We start from the raw sequence: 18,498 nt of genomic DNA, 5'->3' as shown, positions 1-18,498 counted from the left end.
CTTTTTAAATTAATTTTTAAATATTTTTAATATTATATTTATTAAAATAAAAATAAAAAAGTTTAATATTAAATCTGCACTATTTAGAGTACATTTAATTATTTAATTTATAAAATTTATAAATATTTTAATATTAAATTAGGTCATATAGATTATATCTGAACTGTTCAGAATTTATTTGGATATTCAAAAGGTAAAATTATAATTTTTAATGTCAAATTGCTAGATTAAATCCGTATTGGTTAAATTGATAATAAACAAATTTATTAAAATTTCAAAAATTTTATATTAATAAATATAATATTAAAAATATTTAAAAATTAAATTAAATGAACAATAGAGATCAATTTGGATTGAAATGGAGAGCTAGGATTATTCTTGGCTGTGGTTAGCACATGGCATCGAATGGAAATTTGAGAAAGAAAGGTAAAGGGTACTATGGGCCTGTTTGAAACTATTTTTATTTTATTATTTTAAAAATTAATATTTTGTAAAACATGTTTTACGAAAAAAAAAAATTAGATTTTTTTATTCTCCCTTTTTTTCTAAAATAATAATTTCAGAACACCTAAAAAATATTTTTATTTTTTATTCTTCAAAATAATATTATGTTTTCTTATTCTTCAAAATACTTTTTAAAAATACATTACCAAACAAATTTTTTTATTTTTTATTTTAAAGAACATAAAACTGTTTTCAAAATATATTGGCAAACAAGCTCTATATCATCATCTAGGATTTTGAAAATTAGTATTAAAATATCTCCCACAGCAAAACTATAAAGGAGAATCATATCTAAGAATCTCTTAAAGAAGTTACATCCTTATTTTAATAATAATTTATTCTGTATTAATTTTTATTTATAAATAATTTTTTTAAAGAGTACTTGAATATGTCTCCCAAACAACAAATGCAGGAGCAACCCCTGCTGCTTCCACACTCAAACTGGGTTCTCGAGAATGAATTGCGTTCCGTCAATGTAAATAATGTTTGGTTTCCATTTTCATCTTAAGGGAGTTTGGGCTTTAAAACTTAATTTTGAGCATTCTTAATGGCCTGTTTAGATTTCCATTTGAAATTAATTCTAGGCACTGAGATCATAGTCTTGCAAAAGCTTATTCAAATACTCTTGATTTTGCAAATTTCCATTTGACTTGTGAAACTTCATTTTGGAGGAGCTATTTGTTTTTCAATATAAAAATCAACTCTTAACATTTGAGCATTTACTATTTTTCTCCATCTTTATAATCGATTATAAAAAAGTATCCAAATATTTTTAATTATCAAAATCAATTTCAGAAGATAATATCAAAATGCAACCACATTTTATTAATCAATTTTTTTATAATTAAATGTTGTCAATTAAAATTCAAACACATCCTATAAACGATTGCTTCCTGAAAGTGCAGGGACCTCGGCATTATTTTCGCTGTGGCAGTAACAATAATAACAAAATCAGAGGTTAGGTGAACTTCTTCCATAAAAAAATTAATCACGCTCATTTCATCAGCAGGTACATGTATTTTCTGAAAACGTGATAAAATAATTTCTGAGCTACTTGGAACGTGCTTCAAGTCATCCCATCCATATGCTGCAATAATACTACAGAGCAATAAAAATATCTGGGATGAATTAATAATGATTAAAATATGAAGGTCACTGTTTGGTTTTTAGAAATGAAAAGAATGAAATGGATTAAAAAAATAAATATAAAAATAAACTAAATTTATAAGAAATACCAAGTACATATATAAAACTCTCTGTCCTTAAACCACGCATGCGTCTTGTTGAAAAACTTATTGCGCATTACCAAAAAATCTCGTCAGCCACCAACTCATACAATCAGTGATGATTTCATTACCGCAATTAGTTTAAATTAAGCCAAAAATGAATAGCTGAGAGCCAAAAAAACTAAATAAAAGAAATTGACAAAAACATAATCTAGTTAGCAATTAGGATAATACAGTTATGTGGATGTGCAAGTTGCAAGCAATATTCAGGCCAATCGATGTGTTTCCTTAGTAAGATACATTGGCTAAAAACAAACGGAGTTTGCTGGCCTATTTGCATAAACGTACATTATTGTTTGGCTTTCACGCCCAGTGACACCAACGTAATTAGAAAAACGACAGCTTCTGGAGCACATATTCGAAACGCACAAACGTCGACCGTTTATCAGCATGGGACGGTGGAGCCCACGTCCACTATGAAACGGTAGTTGGTAGAATGAATTACTGAAGCCCACGCACTGGATAGAAGTACATTATGTAAATGCAATGATGTGTTCATGCCTCTCGCCATATTTAAATCACCCCGTGAGGCCCATTATATAATTCAATACAATATTCATTTGGGTCGTTTCATGCACTGTGCTACTACCTCTTTTAGCTACCATCATTGTTTTCGTCTCGGCCGCTATGTTGCCGCTGAATTCCCTGAGATTGAAGCTCGCTGGGACGAAGTTGTCGCCGGACCACATCGTATACGATGCAGAGGATATTGAGTTCGGGACCTTATGGTGGTTCGTTTATGCTGGGGTTTCTTGCCTTCTCGTCCTCTTCGCTGGCATCATGTCTGGTCTCACCCTCGGCCTTATGTCTCTGGGCATCGTTGACCTTGAAATTCTCCAGCGCAGTGGCACCACCACAGAGAAAAAGCAAGCAGGTACGTCAACCTAGCTCCTTAGTCCTATATGCATGTTGCTGTCTTTGTAAGCTGTGCGAGAGAGATTATTAATTAAGCCGTTGTCTTCTACTTTTTATCCCCCCGCCGGGCCTCCCTGGGATATTCCATTTCATATAGCTGCTATATTACCAGTTGTTCAGAAGCAGCATCAACTGCTCGTTACTTTGCTTCTCTGCAATGCTTGTGCCATGGAGGTATCCGCGAATCACTACTTATTTACTTCTTTTTATCTTTTTGGCTCTACTATGCTCCTAATTAGTTATTTCGGAAGTTATCTTGCTTCTGGCTTATTCGAAAGCAAGTGGCCAGAACTGAACACTGATTCCCCAGTAATGGAAAGAGTCTGAGAAAACAGTACGTACTGACAATTGTATCCGGATAGTAACCGACATTTGTCTCGCTGGCATATATCCGTATACATATCCTGTACGATCAACGCATTTCTCATCGCAAATCTGAAGCTATGACAATATTCTCTTGCTAGTTCTTGGATCACTCGTAACTGACCTGTAACGTCCTTCACTTGTTCTGTAGGCTGTTGCTTATTAGTACATATTATTACTGGAATATGAAAATTACCAAATGTTCCTAAATGTAGGGTCATTAGATTCTAGATGGTTCCTTTTCCCCTTAATTAAAGAACGTCCTTGTTACTAGATAGTCAGTTATCAGTCATTCAGGTACAAAGATGCTGAAAGATGCCGAGTTTGACAAATATTGAACTGAAGATATATCCAAACCCCATCGAATTGGATCTAGCGGACCTTTACAATGAAGTTTGAATCTCTTGTAGGAAAAGTCCCCGCGCGTAAATTTTGCATCTCCGATAGGACAAGTTCCCGCACTTAATACCCAATTGTGTCTTAAAACAATATTTCTTCTAACAGTAGGACACCTTGTGCATAAGAAAAAATATACTTAACCCTCCTGTTGTTTATCCAGCTTTCCAATTTTCCATTGATAGATCCTCCTGTCCTGTATTTATCTTTGGCTTTTCCTCTGCAGGCACTTCCAATTTACCTTGACAAAATTTTTCACCCTCTTGTAGCAGTAATATTGTCTGTAACATTTGTTCTGGCTTTTGGAGAGGTAAAACATACATGTTTTCCCAACCCAGTACTATACACAGATATTGGAGCATTTCATATCTGCTAACTGTATGAAATTTGAGCTCAGGTTATCCCACAAGCTATATGCTCAAGATTTAGGCTCTCTGTGGGTGCAAATTTTGTGGGGGTGGTGCGTATTCTGATGATAATCTGCTATCCAATTGCTTATCCTATTGGAAAGGTAATGTCAAAATTTGCAAGTTTGCTTGAACATGGTATATGAATTTTGTATCGCATTCTGACATAGCATGAAGCATAAAGTTCATATAGCCTATGTCACTTGAAAAGGTCATGGCTTTTTGAGCATATATATACTGCGCCTCCATCCTCACAGGTTCTGGATGCTGTTCTCGGGCACAACGATGTCTTGTTTAGGCGAGCACAATTGAAAGCCCTCGTTTCAATCCATGGTCAAGAGGTAATCCATTTATATAATCAACGGTTGGATTTCCCTTCAAATCTGTGCCTAATGAAAGTGCTTTCAAGTCATCACCACATGGTTGGAAAACAAAGTTTAGTGATTACCACGTTTAAACAAGAGAATGATCACTGACACCACAATTTCGACCGTTTTAGGCCGGTAAAGGGGGCGAACTCACACATGATGAGACAACAATTATCAGCGGAGCTCTAGATCTTACTGAAAAGGTAGCTTTTGCTTTGAAGAACATTTTGTGTGTGTGTGTGTGAGAGAGAGAGAGAGAGAGAGAGAGTGAGTGAGTGAGGCAAATAAAATCAAACTTTTATTCGGATATTGACCTTTTTCTATTGAGGAATGTAATTATACATTGTATTTCAGACTGCAGAGGAGGCAATGACACCAATTGAATCAACCTTTTCTTTGGATATTGATTCAAAGTTGGACTGGTGGGTTCATGAACTTTTTCTGTCCAAACGCACATAGCAGTCATATAAGCTTCATTTGTTTTTCTTTCTGACATCTGCTTGGTTGATATTGATGTAATTAGTTGTTCTTAATCAATCAAGTTTGTATTCAAACTATAAAAATGATTGCAACCGAATTTTGTAAACCTAAATATAATCTCATATCAATATAGAAGAAACTGAATGCAGAAGCATAACTATATCTGTAGTGAAAAATGTCATAAGATTTTATAGGTTGATAGATTGATACTGTAATTTTTTAGATTGTAAATGTTGGAAACTTCCTCATGGTTCTCTAGAAGGAAAGCAAAGAACTGATTTCTTGTCACAACCTACTCGGGGACCATGATCCCTATTCATAGACTTAATTTATAATATTTTCAATTTGGCCCTCAACGAATTATAAATATCACTATCATCTCTATGCATAAATTCTATGACAATTACACCCCGAACGTTTTAGAACTTTTCCAAATAGATCACTCTATTTAGACTTTGATTATACTTACACGTGTAGCTACTTCTGTTTCATCTCTTCACCTATGGCTGGTCACTTTGCCTATGTTTAAACTTAGAGATGACGCACGTTTCTTCCTTTCTTCACGTGACAGGGAAGCAATTGGGAAAATTCTTGCAAAAGGTCACAGCCGTGTTCCTGTGCATTGTGGGAATCCCAGTAATATAATTGGCCTCTTACTGGTAAGTGAGATTACCAATACTGAATGCTTGAAAATAAAATTATCTCTTGGTGTCTAACGGCCACTTACTCTTGCTAGGTGAAAAGTCTTCTCACTGTCAGAGCCGAAACAGAAACACCAGTTAGTGCTGTTACCATCAGAAGAATTCCAAGGCATGAAATACATTGCCCAACTGTCTCTTCTTTTCTGATTCGTTTCATTAACAACAAATCATCAAGGCTAACGATGTCTGTTGTTACAGGGTTCCATCAGACATGCCTTTGTATGACATCCTGAATGAGTTCCAGAAGGGAGGCAGTCATATGGCAGCCGTAGTTAAGGTGAACAGGGAGAAAAATAACACTCTGACTGGTGCTGAAAATGGGAAACTTCAGAAAGACAGGGTCACAAATCACAATTCTCAACTGACAATGCCATTGTTAACCAAATCTTCTGAGGAAACGAAAAACATCATTGTTACTATTGATAAACCTCCTATGGTTCCCAAAAAGCAACAAATTAGTATCCACCAGTTACCAGATGATCTTGAAGATGGGGAAATAATTGGTATCATAACACTTGAAGATGTTTTTGAAGAACTCCTTCAGGTAACTTGTACTTGTACTACTCACTCACGTCTTGTATTATCCACTTGAACTGAAGAAATAATTGTTCTTTGCTTATATTCTAATGAATGCAGGAAGAAATAGTAGATGAGACAGATGTATATGTTGATGTACACAGAAGGTATTTTATTTATCCCCATCTCTCTTCCTCAGTTCTCACCCAAGCTCTTGAATAAAAATCTTAACTAGAGCCATCTACGAAACATTAAATAGATCGAACTAATCATTAACGATGTGTGTAGTGTCTGTTAAACCTGTTGTTGATGAATATGGCAGAATACGTGTGGCTGCTGCGGCTGCTGCTTCATCTGTGGCACGAATTCCATCTGCTCGAAAGCTGACAGGCCACAAGCCCACGGTAAGTTCAACAATGGAATAATAGAAATAAACTATGTTGAGACACTTTATATCATATACATAGACAGGCTTCTTCGTTATGAATGGAAATCAAGTTTATGTCTTTTCTTCATTCTTAAACCAAAGAACACATAAGCTCTGCAACAGTTTGAGTGGTAGAAAACTTTTGACTGTCCATGGAAGTATGAAGTTGACAAGATCAAGCTTCTTATCTTTGGATGACGTAATGTTTATTATTCAACTAGTAAATTTCAAGCCAGGCGCGTTTAGTTTCATGCTGGAAAGTACAAAATCATTATTTTGATGGTTTACGACAAGAAACTAAACACCCTCCAAATGTTCAGTTCTGAAAATAATTACAGGATAACCATGACCAACCGTCTGCTAATTTTAGACATCTTTGATCTTTCTGAAGTAATGCTCCTATTTTTTTTTTTTTTTCAGGGAAATCAAGCAAGCAAGGTAAAGTTTTAAAAAACTATGAGGAGGATCATTCACATTCAATGAGAACTCCATGATTCCTCTCTGGTCCATGGAGCTTCTTTCTGGACAATAAACGATCAGCTTCGATCAGGCAACAAAAATGTTGAGCTGTCACTGTGTTTATGTGATCACTAGTTGAAGCAGAGCATGAAGATACAGTCCCTGTAATCTTAAAATGAAAATGACGATCTTGGATCTTGGAAAATAATATATTGTTGTCTTTGATCTATTAATTATTTTCCAAAGCAATTGTTTTGGGCCAATTATTCTTTAATTTTAAGAGGCTTTTCAGTTTTCACATCATTTTTTCCGGCTAACAGCTTTCACGTCATTGATTATCATAAAATTTAAAGCAAATAAATACTAGTTAGTTTATTCTTATCTCTTATCAGTTTAATCAATTAACAAAATAGACTGATTTCGGGGAAAGAAAAATAAAGAAAATTTATTCTGCTATTATTTTTGTTTTTGGCCGCAATAAATGCTCCGGTTGAAACCTTCATTTGCTCTCAAGCCACAAGTTCTGATACCCAAAAAAATTGAAATTAAGTTGTAATATTCAATTACTCCCTTTGTATAGCATACTGTATATAAACTGGGGTCCAAGATACAAGATATTAAATAGTTCTTCTAATTTTTTTAACTATATCTTTATTTCATTTATTATTTTTTTAAGAAGTAATTCATTGAATTTTTCATTGTCATTATTAAAATATTTGTATAGAATATTTAATAAAAATATAATTAAAAGGATGTAAATTTTTTACAAAAAAATTAAGATTTTAACCAATTATTTTTATAAATAATGAAATAGTTACCACCAATGCCTTATACTATGAATAAAAAAGATTATTAAATTATCCAAACTCTTTGAATATGTAAAATTACTTGAAAGATATTTCAGTGACATTTCAGAATCCATTTTAATAACTGAACACCACAACATATTTTCAATAGAAAACCTAGAATCTGCAATAACATTTCAGAATTTTATGAGCCGTTGCTGTTCATACTAATAAGTCTCTTGTGAGGTACTTCCTCCGTCTTTTTATATATATATATATATATAAATTATATTATATAATTTAAAAAAGTTAATTAATTATAATAATTGTATTTAAAAATTAAAAACAATTATATTATAATACCCTATGTTATTCAACATAAACATGTATTAAATATTTTTTATTAATATAAATTATTGGAAGTGATTTAAAAAATGTATAATAATGCTTATTGAAATATATAATTTTGCTTATATAAAGAAATAAAAAATAATAATTTTTTTATAAATAAAAACTGAGTAGTACTAAATGAGATTTCTCACAAGAAAATTAATCAACTAATCTTAAGCAGCCCCCCAAAAAAAAAAAACAACAACAACAAAAGGGGAAAAATAATCTTTGAAGCGGCACATCACGAAATTGTGGGAGGGCAGGGGAAAACAAAACAAAAGTAAAGGTCAGCTAAAGCTGGAGTCCTGATTAATTTTGTTCTGACGAAAATATCCTCACATTTAAATAAAACGACGCATATATCCAAACCCAATTCCTTAGGTGGGAAGGAAAAAATAAAAATAAAAAAATCCTTGGCTCGATCTTCCTCCACATTTTCCGAGAACAGAGACTACAAATACCTGAGTCGCCGTACTTTTCGTGTGCTTCTTCCTGGTCTCCTTCTGAATTCCACTGTAGTCACTTTAGGTTTGTGCGATTCCTTTGAAAACTATCTTCGTTTCATTTGGTTGCTATCCAAAAGTTAATGCATCGAAGGAGGGATGAAACCGAGGAGGAAGCTTCGTGGTCATTCTCTGTTTAACCGAATTTGTTTTTAATATAATCGAACCTTCCTCCGCGTCAATAGTTCTGGAACGGAATACTTAGGGTTTTTTTTTTTTTTTATTCTAGGTTACCCCTGTCTTGGTGGCCATATCGAATTTAATGTATCTGAATTGTCCTGACAATTTACAGTACGTGATTATGGAAAATTTTGTCGGTGGTTTTGTTCGTGTGCTTTTCTAATTTTCTTGGGGGATCATGCATAGGTGGTTTTTTAGGCTGGTCCTCCAGAACAGTGAAATTAGGGTTGCTTCTTTCTGTGTCTCTGCGAAATGAATTGGGAATCCTAATAAATAATTTCGCATCAAATGGGTTTTGACATTTTACTTTCTGTGTTTCATTACTTTACTGAAACCTCAACATAAAATGAGTTCCTTCTTGTTTTTTTTTTTTTGGACCTTGCAGTTAATAGCGCCCGATGGGTTTCAACTCTGTCTACAAATGCTTGCAAGAGATATTTCCACAGGCATGGCTCTATATATTGAAAAAACTAATAATTTTTTTTTTCAGCTTGATTTTTATGTATTATTATTAGTTGCTAAATCATGTGGGTTTATTTTTCCATGTTGTTTTGAATTGCTAAGGTAAATTTAACGGGTATGGAGACATTAAACAAATTAGATGAAGGTTATGCATTGGACTATCTAATTTCGTATTAGGTGTATGAAGGTTTATGTTCTGGATGAGTGGATATTTTTACCCTTAACTCCTCTCTCTGCACACAACTATTTCTTATTCTTACTTGTAATTGCGTGCTTTTTGACAAATCATCAATAGAAATCTTGTCCCCCTAAGAATCTAATGGTATGCTGCTAATACTTCAAGCTTGAGGATGAGTTAGTCATCTGGCAATTTACTAGACTTAGTATTGATGCTTGCTCCTGGCTATAGACTGTTTGATTGAATGCAATTAACAGGTTGATGCCAGGGTTCTTAGGGCCGTGGCTATTGAGCACCCTAAGGATGTTGACTTAGCTGCAGGGATTGTATTGAATGAAGTCATTCCTCTAATGTCTAAAAGGCCCATGCCTTTCGCAGCTCCTCCATCTGATAAGGGTCCTGAAACTGTAGCATTTGTAGAAGGTATATTTACTTGTCCGAATGTATATACATCTTTATGGATATCTCCCTTGCTTACATTGAGCTGATTAACTGATATATTGCTCACGATCAATTTGCATTTTGAAATAGCGGGACAAGAGAATAAGTTGAGGTATGAACAGATTGTTGACACTGTATCTGCTGAAAATTTAGAAACTGCATCCTATTCTGTTGGGCCACATCAAAGGCTGATTTTGGAAGGAACTGAAGTTCCAAATGCTTGTAATTCCAATGGCAGTACTGATAACTTTCTCAGAATTAATGAAAGTGAGGAGCAATATGCCTTGGGTAAGGTTGGAGAAAACTTCTCTGTAGATGTCACATATAAGATTACAGAGAATGCAGCAAATGGTTTGAAGTATGGTGCCAGTGGAAGCTGTGATCATGAGCTAGAACGTGTGGGTATAGAGAGTGAAAATCTGTTTTCTTCTGGAACGTGCCATGAAATGCAACTTGCTTCCACGAATGACAATGGCAATGGAAAGGAGGGGAAATCTTTTGACAGTCCCACTGCTGATAACCATGGTGCAATTAGCTGTGCTATAAGCCACAGATCAGTGAGTTGTGAACCTTCCTTGATTGAGGGAGGAAGTCCTGAGGTTGAAGCAGTTGATCAAGATCAAAGGGATATGCCACATTCTAAGGAATGTGAATCAGCACTTGATTGTAGCCCTCCTTTTGCTGCTGAAAGAAATATGGAGAGTGCTTGTTCTTTTTCTGAACAAGATTACCTTGTGAGTAAAGCCGGTGAGGTTGAAGATGAGATCAGTGGGGAAGATGTGGTTAGACAGTCTAATCAAGAATGCAGAATTGATCTGCTTGAAGAGATCATTGATGAAGCTAAAACTAATAAGGTACTGTTGCCTTTGTACTCTTATGTTTGGATACGGGATGTTATAAATATTAGTTTTTGAGTTAGATTTCTAAATTACAATAGTGTAAAAATGACTTTGCTAATGCCACTGACTATGTCGTATATTCTTCTGTACAATTTGCTTTCAATACAAATATCATTTTGTCATTTTATTATGTAATCTGATTTTGAGATCTATCATTCACTAAATTACAACTGCAGTCTTCACTTTAATTTTTCATGTTTCTGCAGGATTATTGTGACTAGTCATATATATAGTATTTTGTCCAGTTAATCTTGCCTTCGATGTTTGAAGATATACTGCTGATAAAAAATTTGTCTTCAATGTGTAATGGTAGATTGCTTCTTATTTGCATTTGGGGTTACCCTTTTCATGTGACTATCTTTTAGTTGTAAAGTTAATTAAGTTCAATCATTCTTTTACTAGTATTGAATGATCACATGGTTGGTGAAGCTGTAAAGGTCAGACATTTTAGCAGCGTTGCATTTGATCATAAGTTAATAATATATTGAATAGCACTTATATTCTTTGAATTTATTTTCTTATAATAATTGGCATGTTAAGTAGCATTTTTTATTGTTCCATAGGACTAAATTAATAGAACTGAACGTGTACTTTGGTTTGAAAAAAGTAGAATTGAGAACATTTTGAGTCACTGCATAGATTGAACGCCTTTCACCCAGTATCTTAATGAATGAGAGTATCTAGGTCTTTGCTTGGGTATGCCCATTCTATGCGTGCATCATTATGAGAATAATGACTTAAAGTCATCATGGTTTTATATATGAGCAAATGGCCAATCATCGTGTAAGACTTGTTACTTGTAGAATAATATTTAAGTATAGCTTGGAGTTTGAAATCTGGTAAGAACCTTAGTTAAACTTATTGAATCTTATGACGATTCAACAACGATGCAGAAAACCCTGTTTTCATCAATGGAATCTCTTATCAGCTTAATGAAAGAAGTGGAACTTCAGGAGAAAGCTGCAGAGCAGGCCAAAATGGAAGCTGCTCTTGGAGGATCTGAGATTCTCATTAATGTGGAAGAGCTGAAAAAGATGTTGATGCATGCAAAAGAAGCAAATGACATGGTAGTAAATGTTATGAAAGAAATCTCTTGCTTGCAAAAAATACTAGATTTCCAGCTTTGACAGTGTTATGTATAATGAATGCAATGTTATGTCTCTTTTGTGTTGGCAGCATGCAGGAGAAGTTTATGGAGAAAAGGCAATTTTAGCTACTGAAATGAAGGAACTTCAGTCCCGTTTGCTCAGTTTGTCGGATGAAAAGAATAAATCACTTGCAATTCTTGATGAGGTGCTCTGCCTTTTCCCTTCAATTTGCTAATCGTTCATCATAACCTTTTTCTGCATCTATTGTTTCTTCCTGAAATTACCTTTTCTGGATCTGCCATGGGTGGCATGTCTATTTTGAATTATTTCTTTTTGCTATAAGGTTAGTTTTATGTGTTCCTTGAAGGACTTCTTGTGTCATTCTAGACTTGTAATTCACGCACTGCAAATCACACTTTAGCGTTATTGTACGTTATAACATAGTGGTCATTTGTAATGTACAAATACATGCACAAACATTATTTTTTACCCTTGTATTTTTTACCTCTACTCTTGATTTTAAGATCACGGAGAGCCATTGTATGTTATTATATCAGTTTTCTTATGTTGCTGAAACCCGCAAGTAGAGTTTAGTTTGAGTGCCTTACCAACTCGTTGGGGAAAAAAAAAAATAGGTAGAATCATTTCACGATTGCTGCTTGCCTCTTATAGAAGGCATGTGACCTAGCAATGTTGTCTATGGAACGAAATCCTATTATTTTGTATGTTAGAGAGCTTTGCTTAAATTATTATGTGGAAGTATTAGTATCTTCCATTGATTCATTCTCTGTCCGTCTTTTAGATGAGCCAATCTCTTCGAGTTCGGTTAGCTGCAGCTGAAGAATTGAGGAAAGCAGCTGAGCAGGAAAAGTTGGAAAAGGAGGAATCTGCAAGAAAGGCTCTTGTTGAACAGGAGACAGTCATGGAGAGGGTGGTCCAAGAATCTACAAGACTAGAACGGGAAGCAGAAGAGAATTCCAAGGTTGCTATTGCTTCTCAGCTCTAAAATGATTTTGTTATATGGAATATACGTTTAACATATTTTGATTCTCTAATTTTTCTCTGCAGTTACGGGAGTTCCTCATTGACCGTGGACGAGTTGTGGATATGTTGCAGTGAGTTATTTTATGTTTAGGGCTAACTGTTACTTTCTTGTATGCATTTGCCTCAGAATGCCTTTCTAATTGCAATCTTTCTGCTGTTACTTTGTTTTTATATTTTGATTCACTTATTCAAACTTCTTATTGGTTTTCTATATGTTTTGCATGCTTTGAGCCCTCTTGATGACCTTGAACCCGTTTCATGTTATTAAAAGTTCCCCTATTCTTCCATCTTCTGGAAATTTGAAAGGAAAGAATGCAGTTTGTTTGACATTTGTTTCACCAATTACTGTTTCATTGTATCCTCAGAATTTGTGATTTATGATCTCAAGATAATTTGTTGAGCACAATGAAGTTGTATAATTCATGTAACTGACCTCACCTAGTGGAACAATGCTTCTTCTTCTAGTTGATCTTGACATAATTTCTAATATACATGCTGTTCATTTAACTTTCCAGGGGAGAAATTTCTGTTATATGTCAGGACATCAGGATTCTCAAGGCTAAATTTGATGCAAATCTCCCCTTGAGCGAGTCCTTCACGTCAAGCCAGACTAGTTGCATCTTAGCTTCATCAGGTTCATCTCACAAAAGCTTGGCAACCGATGCAGGCTCAGATCATGCTGATTTATCTGAAATACTTGCGTCAAAGCCTGCGCCCCCAACCGGTGAACTGTCCTCTGAAAGTGGGAATAAAGAAGAAAGCGGGAAAACTGAACATAAGGCTCCTCTGGACGACGAGTGGGATTTAATCTTTGAGGAAGATTAAGAGCTCTATTCCTGAATTTTGCTAGGAAAAAGGACTGGGAGAAACAGAAAATGGGAGTCAAGCTATTGTAGATACGACAAAATAAGCATGTTGGAAACTCGTCTTATTTCATTGATTGAAATCAATGAGATTTTTATGTTTCACGGTTTTATTGTTCATATGCTAGTTACCGTCCTGACGAAACTCTGAAATATAGTACATTCAACTATATATGAATCTAACTAGTCGTGGATGGTGTTGTTTCTTTCCCGGCTATTTTGTACAGAAAACGTTGAAGAGAATTGTTTGACTTTTTTTTTTTTTCATATATCTTTTTACTGTTTAACTAGTGTGGTATGAATGGCAGCCTATGTCAGTATGTCGTTGGAAATTCCTGTGGAGAAGCAGATAAATGAAAATTTTTATGTCTACGCCTTGTTTGATATGATGGAAGGTTCAAAGGGAGTAGAAGAGGAAATGAAGGGGAGGGGGTTTAAGGAATTAACGTTTGGAAGTACGCCTTAAGTGGACTTAGACTGGAGGATTATATCGGATATGATTCATGGTTCCCATGGAATTGCTTGGGGTTTCTTTGCTGCCATTCAGGGAATACAAAATGGGTTACTCGGAGATGCTTCAGTCTCTGATAAGTTGAGCTAGTGAGTGGATGATCCGAAGCCTGGCCAGGTTAAAAATGATTGGACGTAGAGGGATGATGAGGGGGCCATTTTTTCCCCCCCATATATATATATATATATATATATGAAGAGAGTGAACTAGCCCAAAATTATAACAAAACTATAAAGGACAGGAATTAAATCCCAAAATGTCATTCTGCATCAGGGCCCTTGTGAAAGCAGGGGCAGCACCAAACACTCTAGACTCATTGAAACCATATTTGGCCATGGCATCAGCAGCACAGTTGGCATCTCTTGGAACGAAACTTGTCTGGGAATCTTTTTGAACTGTCAATATAGCTTTGATCTCCATCAAAGTTGAGCTACGTCTCATCTTGCAAAACATCTTATTGTAGATTGTCCACCAAGAGCTTCGAATCTGGTTAAAAAATTACCTTCTTGTAACTCACCTCCATAGCTATTTGCATATGGGGCCTTTTTCTAGAGCGGCTGCCATTCCCTTTTCTGGTGTAGTTTGTTAATATGGGCCTAGCTCATCAATGTTCATGGCACATCATGGTTATCGTTGCACATCAATTATCAAACATGTGTTGTGGTTTGAAATATTCATGAACTTCAGATTTTGGATTCCACGGATCCGGGAGCTCCCATAAATCATGGACTTCAGGTTAAAGGCAGTTTGATGGAATTAGCCTCTTCCCAACTAAAAAACGAAATGTTTCCAGGTAGATGAGTTTCTCGCTGCGCGCCGCACTCAACGGCATTTCCAATCCACCAAATGGCGCACTGGAAGTTGGAACTCATGGTTTCCCCTGAGAATTGTCTTTCAGAACTTGGACACAAGGATAAATCACATAATCTTTTGGGAGGATGACTTGACCACCTTAATTTTTTCTATTCATTTAAAATATAAGCATTTTTTTTCAATTAATTTTGATTTATACTATAAGCAACTTAATACATATAAAAAATATTTTTTAAAATTTTACCCTAATAATTATTAACATAGATATTTGTATACATTTATCTCACACTCATCATAAGATATATTAGAAATTGAAATTAAGAGTAAAAATATAATAATATTTTTTTGGTATGCAAAATAATAATAATATATATTTTTATAATAGCAATAACTTTATTCATATGCGAATTTTTCTTAAAAACTATTTATATTTTATATTGGAAGGAGTAAGTTTCAACATCACCAGATTCAATTGCAAAATCTAACAACTGCGTAGTAGTTAGATGAAGCTAAAATGTAAATGGGAAAATTACATCTAATGGATTGAGATTTTGAAAAAATGAATTTAAATAATATTGGGAATTAGAATTGTAATTAAATTTTGCAAGACTTATGATCAAATAACATAGAACATATAGTTTCAAATACTTTATCATGCTTCTTTAACAAATTTAATTTAATAGTAATTTTTTAATTTTTTTATAAAATTTATTAAAAATTTTGATCTTTAAAAATAACAATTTTGCAAATCTTTTAATTTTACAAAGGGTGGAAAACCTTGAGCCCTCTCCTAAGTGAGAAAGCAAAACGCATTAGACTGTAGTCTGTAGGAATGCGAAATAAAGATTAAAAGAAAGCCTCACCAAAAAAACGGAGAAAAGTAAGATTAACAAGGAAGAGCCAGAAGAACAGAAGGAAAATAAGATTAAAAAGGAGAAGCAGCAGAGGCAAAATGTTAAATGTTGGCATCCCTATAGTGGGCCAAAAGCAGACAGCGCAGCAGGTTGTCCTTTTTAAGACCAAAGCTTGACTTTGCCCTTTACTTCTTGTTTTCCTTTCTCATATCTACCTATATCAGATTTCAAGCCTTTTCATTTTGCAACCAAAATGTGGTGTTCCAACAGCAAACTGGGTTCATTCTTAAAAAAAAAAAAAAAAAAATCTAAAATGGAACTGAAGGGTTAAACTTGAAATATTAGCTTTCTTTCAACTTTTTATGCTAATCTGGACTGTACATATTCAGCAGCTTCAGCTAGTTCTTCTTTCTCCTAAAGAAAAAAAACCACGTCACCATTGATTTTCTCCAATCTCCCTCCAGAAAAAAAACAAAAGGGTATATATATGATACAAGCTAGAGTTCAGTTTTATTGCGGACTGTATCGGTTTGGTTAGCCAGCAAAAGTGGGAACTTCAGATTCAGAGAAAGATGCACACTCTGCGCTCAGCGAAAGTTCTAACCGAGAGTCATTCTGCAACAATGAGTGCCACCAAGCTCTGATAATCTGCCTAGTCATGGCAACACAAGAGCAGCACAGTGCATCTCCAGATTATGTAAAGCCGAGTCCTCTGCTGCCTGATGTGCTTGGAACATCTTTCCCATGACCGAACCTTTGAACCCCTGACACAGAACACACCTGCCATATTTGTTGCGTGCTTGTAGCTTTGGTGGTTCCAAGTTATTTATTAGAGAGAAGGGTTGATACGGAAGCTGTGCTTGTGGCCTGGGGAATCCAAAGTCATATATATATAGACCAAGAGGATGAAGATATGAAGGGAAGCAATTTGTGGTGGATGACTTGGGTTCAGGTCCATGTGGTTGTGGAGATGAGATATGTCCCAGTGTCCACCTAAGATCTACAAGTGACACCTATCAGTCTGTCTCCTGTGCCAAACACGCTTGAGAGTGACCGCTCATCCACTTTTACTTACTTAGGCTCCTCCTTGGCCTTTCCTTACCTTTTGTGGGATGCATCCCTTGGGGTGCTTCTTTGTTATCTGATCTGTTGTTCTTTTAAAAGAAAAGAAGAAAAAGAAAAGAAAAGAAGAGAAGAGAAAAGAGAAAGCTTATCTTGTCTTCAACGGACTAAACAATGATGCCGGATGACAATTGACAAACTTGTCTACGTCTAAAAAAAAAAAAAGGCTTTTTATTCGCTTAAGGATAGACTGCTGTTTGTGATGCAGCCAATCAAATTCAATTATTTCTTCAATGAATTGGTTCCGCTGATTAGGATAAATAGTCCATGATTTTAAAAAACTTGCAATTTGTTGTTTATGATTAGCTCTATTCTATAGATAGTTATATTAAGGTCTAACTACTTCTGTTTATCCAAGTATGTGCGTGCATTCTCTTCTGGTGATAGATCAAAAAGACATTTAGCCTGACACATTGATGACTTTGGCAGCTGTTTTACACATGTCACTGACAATTTTGTTTCACATTATGAGTTCCGAAAATCATGCTTTGCAGAATGAATAGCCCCTGATTCTGTAGTATTTGATTTGTGATCTCAGCTGCTAAGTCAATATTTGAATGACAGTTATTGAGACCAGTTTATGTTCTAATCTAAATGTCAATATCAATATATACAAGATAAAAGCTCTAACAAGCTGCACTTTATAAGGATAAATAATCCATGATTTTTTAAAATATGCAACTTGCTCATGATTAGCTCTAAACGTAATTTTGTAAATGTCAAACCATATTCTTTTTTTTTTTTAATGAACTATGTTCTGTATTAATTATGGATCAAATAGACATTTAATCAGACGGATGATGACTGAGACAATTATTTTACAATTGTCACTTATTTTGTTTGACGTTATGAACTCGGACAAATATGTTTTTTTTGTCAATAAAGATATGCTAACAGAATGAATGATCATGATTTTGTAATGCTCCATTAATGATCTCAGCTGCTAATTCCATGTATATATACATATATACTAGACACTGGAGCAATAATTCAAAACAATTTTTCGTCATCTAACACCTTCATGCAAAAAGGTGCTAATTACATATTTGAATGATGGTTATACATTCACAACCATTTTATATTTTAATTTATATATCTATGATGATATAAAAATTTTAACAAATTACATTTTTCATAAATAAAAAACAATGCTCCTTTCATCCTAATTTATAAGACATTTTTAAACAAAATTACATATACTAATAAAACTCGATAAATATATTTTACAATCTTATTATTTTATTATAAAAATATAAACTTTTAAAAATACCTTCCAATTAATATTCCACGTGTAAAAGAATTAGAGAAAGAATATAATAAAAAATGTAATATTTAAAAAATATTATTAATAAAATTTTACTCTTATTAAAAAGTTATATATCTTATAATGTTAAAATTTTTTTGAAAGTATTTTATAAATTGAGATAGAATCTAGTGAGAATAACCTTAAATGGACAAATGATGACTGCAAGGCAACTATATATTTATTGTGTTTTAAATTCATTAATTAGCGAGTTTATCACAAAGTAATGGGCAGCAGGAA

The 18,498-nt window shown here is 34.2% G+C and overlaps 3 protein-coding genes across 6 annotated transcripts; 2 read left to right on the top strand and 1 right to left on the bottom strand.

The window, feature by feature from the left end:
• Positions 1-2,331: 2,331 nt before the first annotated feature.
• Positions 2,332-7,096, top strand: LOC129306547 (putative DUF21 domain-containing protein At1g03270). 2 transcript variants are annotated; one of them, XM_054947218.1, is made up of 13 exons: positions 2,332-2,664; positions 2,818-2,879; positions 3,691-3,774; positions 3,862-3,975; positions 4,129-4,212; positions 4,371-4,442; positions 4,594-4,661; positions 5,291-5,378; positions 5,456-5,529; positions 5,619-5,964; positions 6,057-6,103; positions 6,259-6,340; positions 6,784-7,096. In XM_054947218.1, the coding sequence occupies exons 1-13, from the start codon at positions 2,418-2,420 to the stop codon at positions 6,811-6,813; spliced, it is 1,398 nt and encodes a 465-aa protein (XP_054803193.1). In that variant the 5' UTR covers positions 2,332-2,417; the 3' UTR covers positions 6,814-7,096. The 2 variants fall into 2 exon arrangements, with proteins under 2 accessions (XP_054803193.1, XP_054803184.1); XM_054947209.1 differs by having other exon boundaries at positions 2,334-2,664; positions 2,803-2,879.
• Positions 7,097-8,388: 1,292 nt separating this feature from the next.
• On the top strand, positions 8,389-13,898 carry LOC129286369 (uncharacterized). Of its 3 annotated transcripts, none has more exons than XM_054922342.1 (9): positions 8,389-8,525; positions 9,066-9,126; positions 9,578-9,743; positions 9,852-10,615; positions 11,554-11,727; positions 11,837-11,953; positions 12,551-12,730; positions 12,817-12,863; positions 13,308-13,898. In XM_054922342.1, the coding sequence occupies exons 2-9, from the start codon at positions 9,079-9,081 to the stop codon at positions 13,615-13,617; spliced, it is 1,806 nt and encodes a 601-aa protein (XP_054778317.1). In that variant the 5' UTR covers positions 8,389-8,525; positions 9,066-9,078; the 3' UTR covers positions 13,618-13,898. The 3 variants fall into 3 exon arrangements, with proteins under 3 accessions (XP_054778317.1, XP_054778326.1, XP_054778323.1); XM_054922348.1 differs by lacking the exon at positions 8,389-8,525 and adding an exon at positions 8,603-8,624; XM_054922351.1 differs by lacking the exon at positions 9,066-9,126 and having other exon boundaries at positions 8,504-8,525.
• Positions 13,899-16,160: 2,262 nt separating this feature from the next.
• LOC129302308 (small polypeptide DEVIL 14) lies at positions 16,161-16,855 on the bottom strand. Its single transcript, XM_054941086.1, has one exon. It carries the CDS (start codon positions 16,618-16,620, stop codon positions 16,486-16,488), a length of 135 nt encoding a protein of 44 aa, XP_054797061.1. The 5' UTR covers positions 16,621-16,855; the 3' UTR covers positions 16,161-16,485.
• Between the last annotated feature and the right edge of the window lie 1,643 nt (positions 16,856-18,498).

Source organism: Prosopis cineraria, unplaced genomic scaffold (assembly GCF_029017545.1).
Source record: "Prosopis cineraria cultivar Desert tree isolate PC_DT_omini unplaced genomic scaffold, ASM2901754v1 PC1, whole genome shotgun sequence".
Taxonomy (NCBI): Eukaryota; Viridiplantae; Streptophyta; class Magnoliopsida; order Fabales; family Fabaceae; genus Prosopis; species Prosopis cineraria.
This window is presented reverse-complemented; position numbering and strand designations above follow the sequence as displayed.